Below are 5,569 nucleotides of genomic sequence, written 5' to 3'. Positions count from 1 at the left end.
TGTGACTGCGGGTAGGATGAAATTCCTTATGTATATTAAAAAACAAATTCTAAAATTTTCCTGCACCACAAAGGACTGAACATCCAGTCTGTTAACTAAAGCTTCATTTGCCTTTGTCCCTCCCCTGCAACAGCAACTTTTAACAAATGTTTTCCTATTCTAACTTGGTCTTCTCTTGTAATCTTTCTAACTCAGATCTTCATGTAAGATTAGCTAAAATATTTCCCATTAACCACAAGCGTTTCAAAATGAAGAGAAGGGCACCTAAAGCCCTGACAAGGAAGATGCCTGCTCGGAGTTGGACTGAGAGGAGCCGCAGGCAAACAAGGTCCCCGAGGCCCTTCCTCAGCAGGAAAACACGAACGGAAGACAAGGAGTAAAAGCTCGTGAATGGAGATAACGACGCGTGAAACGGATTCGGCTGGAGGAAATTAGTGTAATTTACTGCTATTTATTCAGATAGCGAGGAAATTAAACCCCACTACCACGCACCCACCGCTCCTTTTGTCGCCGTCGGAGCTGCCCCTCACGGCTGCCGGGTCCCGCCCGGAGCCGCCTCAGGAGCGCCTGGGCCCGCTCTGCCCAAGCTGCCGGCGCTGCAGCTCCTCGGCACACCGTGTTCCAGCTCGGCACCGCCGGGCAGCAGCTACCGGGGCCGTCTGCCCGCCGGGGATGCGGCGGGACTGTGTGCCGCGGTGCCGGGAACTTGCCTTCTTCCCCGTGCACAGACACCCAGCACAGCCCTTTCTAGTCCAGTGGTGCCTGAGCACAGGGCTTTCGTCAAGTGCAGAAAGCCTGACTGAAGTGCTGGGTACAGAGCTGAGAGAGGCTCCTGCCTTGGAGCACGTGTGAGAGCTGCCCGCTCCAGTTCCCATCCTGTTCCCTAGGAACCAGAGACGAATCCTTTTGTTATCACCAGATTGCCAGACGGGAGAAACAGCCTCCCTGGGGTGCAGTAGAGTCCCATCACTGGGCACAATCAAGTTTGCAGTTGGCTGGGTGCTGGCTAGTCTCTTCTAGGTTGCCTTTCCCACACGAAGGCTGGATGAAGTCACCTTCCAAGGTCCCTTTCTGCCTGGGCTGTTGCAGGATCCTATGATGATTGCATTTTAAGACTGGGAATAATGGTTCTCTCCCCTCAGCTGTCAGTGGTCTGGGGACTTGCCTGTGGAAATGAGCCTGTGGCAGGAGCTGCTGCAGGGCAGCTGTGTTTCTGGGTACACCCTGGCCAGATGCTACCTGTGTGCACTGAAAAGGGGGATGCTGAGATGGGCTTTGTCCTTGGGGCCGGCATGGACTGTGGGGTGGACTGTGTAAGGCAGGGCTGGAAAGCTTTCACAGTGTTTTGCTCTGGTTAGGTGAAATGGTGCTATTGGAGATGTCAGCCTGGCACACGCTCTTACCTCCCTGCTCTCCCCTCTTCCTTATCCTGCCAAATTTTAACTGAGGCATAGACATGAGACAGCGAGAGCAATTGATCTGCACCCATGCACACCTATCCCCACCCTGTCACAAAGAAAGAACAGAAAAAGATTTCTACTGATATCTTCCTTTAATCAAGATGTGTTTCAGGTATTAAAGAAGCTTTGTAGAGAGAATGTCGCAGTCCAAAAGTGTAAGCAGGGTCCCGGGCCTTGGTCACTGACAACTGGAAGGGAAAAATAGGAAGAAAAGGGTTAAAGATGATGGCTCAGTCTCCAGAGTTGAATTCAAGTGAAGGCTGTCCAGCATAACACGTTGGTGGCAAGGCTGCCTTACCTTTCCCAGGGTGTACTCTGCTGGACTTGGAACCCCATCCTTGCCAGCAAGTTTGGTTCTAAGTCCCATTGTATACTTGGGAGCCCTGGTTTTGTAGACATCCAGTTCCACCCTGTTAAATGCTGCAGGACCTGGTGTCTGCAAGAGAAGCAGTGAGGTTGGTGGGTAAAAGAGGCAGTGGGGATTCTTGCTTGGGTGTTCATGAGTACTGAGCTGCTTCTGGTCAGAGGAGCAGAGTGGGAGGTCTGGGGCCTTGGGAAGAGAGGGATATTAGTGCCACTAGTGCCAGTGAGCTGGACCGTGCCAAAGCTGCTGGTGTGGAAAAGTGAGGGACAGCAGGTATTGGTGTTACTGGTAATAGCAGAGCCAGAGGACCTGTGGCTTCTTGGGCTTTGCTGCAAGTGCAAGGAAGCATGTGCTATGTGGGGATATGGCAAGCACTGAGGCCCTTCTGCCCTGAGGAGAACACCTGAGCTTCTGCTACTATAGTCAGAGAACAGAAAAACACAGCTCACCCTTGCAAACTCTTGAAAAGCGCTCTGGTATTGACTCTTCCCTTTCAGGGAGTAGCATGGTTCAGCACGGGTATACACTGTGTGGGGTCCCAGAATCCTGGGCAGGGTGTAGGTGGCAGGACCTGGAAATGGAATAGGAAGAAAGTGTGTAGGTCAGTCCTATGGAAAAGGTTGCAATGCCTGGGTGGAAGAGAGTCAGCCTGCCAAGCTGGCTGTGAGGAGCAGGAAGAGTATCCTGCCCCTCATCCCAATGCCTCTGGCTTCTGTTGCATGTGGTGTGCATTGGCTGTTTGAAGCTAGAGCTGTTGATTCTTCTGTGAGATGGAAGAATTTGGTGCTCTGAGACAGCAAGAGGCCTGTTGAGCACACATTATGTCCTGCTGCCTAGGCATTTTGCTAGGCCTGCTGAAGAAGCTGCAGATATTCCCCAGAGGACATGCAGGCTGTAAGAGTGTCTGTTTCCCCAGGTTCTGTACCTGGCGTTTGGAAGCCTTTTATGTCCTTGGGTCGGGATTTCAGGCTGTTCACCGGTGCAGTATGGTAGATGTGTTTGTTGGCAGGATCCGTGGTATAGTCACCTGGGACAGAGAAGAGGCAGAAGAAGAAGTGAAGCTCGGGACCTAACTTAAACTGAAGAGGAGAAGTAAGGAGGAGGTGCTCGGTCTTGCTTGTTTTCTGCCTGGAACTCTCTGAAGCCCATTCAGGGCTTGAGCAGAGAGTTTTGTGCCCAGGTGGCACAGGGCAACAGTAAGGCATGCTTGTCTGGCCTGGAAGAAGGACTGCAGAAATGCTACTCACTGGGTCCAGGGGTGACCTCAGTCTTGGTCTTGGGACGTCCCATCATATGTGCAGATGGACCCACATACTTCCCAGTCTTGCTGATGGATGGATGGATGTAGTACCGAGGACCTGGTGAGCAGCTGTATTCGGCGGGACATTTGGTCCCTCGAAATGAGTACGCAGGGGCTCTGTTCCTGGTGGGATCATGAGCCGCATGACCTGGGAAGACAAGCCTGTGAAAGGACCTGTGCCTGCAGCTGTGTAGTGAAAGGAAGTTTCTAAGTGAAAGTAAGTGGTGTGCTGTGCCTCCTGCTGCCACTGCTTCCCTGTGATAGTTATTTTACCTGTTGTCCCAGGAATCCAGTACTTGGGACCTGGGGTAGCGAACTCTGCAAGGATTGGGCCCCGTCGGGTATGAGGTCTCCAATTGCCTACCCAGGGTCCCTCCATGCTGGTGGCTAAATAAACTACAGGAAAAACAGGAGAGCTACCAAGGTCTTTCCTGAAACTGCCCTGGTACTGTGCTTTCCTGTAGCCCAGAGTAGGAAGAAAGTGAAACTAGCATCACGAAGTAAATTGAAAGAAAGTGAAGAATAAGATGTAGCAGATGGAGGAGAAGCAGGAATGGGGGACAAACAGCAAGTTAAAAGCAAAGATGCAGCAAAAACTCCTGCTGTGCCTTCAGGCAGTAATTGTTGGCCAGGCCAGCAGCAGTGGAGAAGCGCAGTGCAGGCCTGGCAGGGAGGAAGCCTCTGGCACGTATACACATGAACTTGGTCAGCTGGAGTGTGGTGCTGACTGGGTGTGGTGCTTGCAGGGACACCAGCTCCTCCGTGACATCATAATCCATTGCTAGGTGGATCCTTCTTCATTGATGTCCATTGCCAGGTGACGATGGACACAAATGGCCAAAGGGACATTCTCACCCAGTGATGAGCAAAGCCCACTGTGATGCTGAGACCCCTGCAGCTGTTCGTGCTGCAGCGCTGCCATATTGCCTGTATGGCTCCTCTGGGGCTGGGCAGGGAGCTGCCATGGAACTGGCTCAGTCTGTTGTGGGGCAGCCCTAGTTTGTCCTCACACACCCCACATGTGCACAGACATCCAGCACAGCCTTTTCTGGTCCAGTGGTGCCTGAGCAAAGGGCTTTTTTCACCAAACAGNAACTTGGTCAGCTGGAGTGTGGTGCTGACTGGGTGTGGTGCTTGCAGGGACACCAGCTCCTCCGTGACATCATAATCCATTGCTAGGTGGATCCTTCTTCATTGATGTCCATTGCCAGGTGACGATGGACACAAATGGCCAAAGGGACATTCTCACCCAGTGATGAGCAAAGCCCACTGTGATGCTGAGACCCCTGCAGCTGTTCGTGCTGCAGCGCTGCCATATTGCCTGTATGGCTCCTCTGGGGCTGGGCAGGGGGCTGCCATGGAACTGGCTCAGTCTGTTGTGGGGCAGCCCTAGTTTGTCCTCACACACCCCACATGTGCACAGACATCCAGCACAGCCTTTTCTGGTCCAGTGGTGCCTGAGCAAAGGGCTTTTGTCAAAGGACCTCTATCACCCTGAACTGCTGGCCACAGAGCTGAGAGAGCTGAACTGCTCAGAGCTGACAGAGGCTTCTGCTTCAAGGCATCTTTGAGAGCTGCCCACTCTAATTCTCACCCCATTCTCTGGAAACCCAAGGAGAACCTTTTTTATATCACCGCTTTGCCAGAGTGGAAAAGACAGCCTCCCCAATAACCGGAAGTAAACATGCCCTGTCTCAAACTTGCACTTTTCTTGCTTCAGCCCTTCCATTAACTCCTGCTCTGGGGGGAACAGAGTGAGTAAACAGCTGATGTGGCTTAACTTCTGTCCAGTCTCAACAGCTAGTTTTCAATTCTTATTTAGCAACAATGTAAGAATAGCCTTATTTGGGGGTGAATAAATGTTGAGAGTTAGCTGTAACTGCCACTTACTGTGCCTGCAGGCATTTATAATGGGACATCTGAAATGAGCCGGGGAGTTGATAGTGTCCAATGCTTGTGTTTTGTATCTTTATATGCTTTTTCAAGGTCTCTGTGCTATTTGCGAGAAGAGAGAGAGAAGAGCTATCAGTAATCTCAGCTGTTCTTGCCTCTACATTTGAGGGCCCCCAGTGTCTGCATCACTCCTCAGATGCTACAGATGTCTTCAAGCAGATTTCTCCCTTTAATGCCCACTTCTCCAGGTTGTTTTGGGAGTTCATGGTCACCAGGATTTTCAGTGTTGATGCTTCAGGAACACATGAACTCTTTCAAGGTTTCCCTGGGAGGGTGAAGGACAGAGTTAAGTTTAATTAATCTGATTTTGCCAGTAGTGGGTGAATGTCTATGCCTACAATATGTGTCCTCCTGCCAGGTTTTTCTGTCCCCAGATTTCATGACTCTTTGTTAGTACTACCAGTCATTACCCATGCTTTGTTTTAGTGACCCCTTAAGGTTTTCAGTCTCCAAGTTTTTATGGTTTGAGGCCCTTATGACTTTTCTTTCATT

General features: G+C 51.1%; 1 protein-coding gene across 1 annotated transcript; it reads right to left on the bottom strand.

The window, feature by feature from the left end:
* Positions 1-1,545: 1,545 nt before the first annotated feature.
* LOC107205243 (outer dense fiber protein 3-like) lies at positions 1,546-3,921 on the bottom strand. The gene is made up of 6 exons (XM_015629557.2): positions 3,398-3,921; positions 3,072-3,272; positions 2,750-2,851; positions 2,274-2,395; positions 1,759-1,896; positions 1,546-1,648 (listed from the first exon to the last, which is right to left on the bottom strand). Exons 1-6 carry the CDS (start codon positions 3,501-3,503, stop codon positions 1,553-1,555), a joined length of 765 nt encoding a protein of 254 aa, XP_015485043.1. The 5' UTR covers positions 3,504-3,921; the 3' UTR covers positions 1,546-1,552.
* Between the last annotated feature and the right edge of the window lie 1,648 nt (positions 3,922-5,569).

This window comes from Parus major, chromosome 5, assembly GCF_001522545.3.
Source record: "Parus major isolate Abel chromosome 5, Parus_major1.1, whole genome shotgun sequence".
In the NCBI taxonomy this organism is placed as follows: domain Eukaryota; kingdom Metazoa; phylum Chordata; class Aves; order Passeriformes; family Paridae; genus Parus; species Parus major.
This window is presented reverse-complemented; position numbering and strand designations above follow the sequence as displayed.

Bases quoted from the DNA above. Each gene is read 5' to 3' on its own strand.
- LOC107205243 (XM_015629557.2), bottom strand. From the start codon at position 3,503: ATGGAGGGACCCTGGGTAGGCAATTGGAGACCTCATACCCGACGGGGC. The intron at 2,852-3,071 runs GTGAGTAGCATT...TCTCTGTCCCAG, and splicing joins TGAGGTCACCCCTGGACCCA to GTGACTATACCACGGATCCT. The intron at 1,649-1,758 runs GTAAGGCAGCCT...TTTCCCTTCCAG, and splicing joins CAGAGTACACCCTGGGAAAG to TTGTCAGTGACCAAGGCCCG.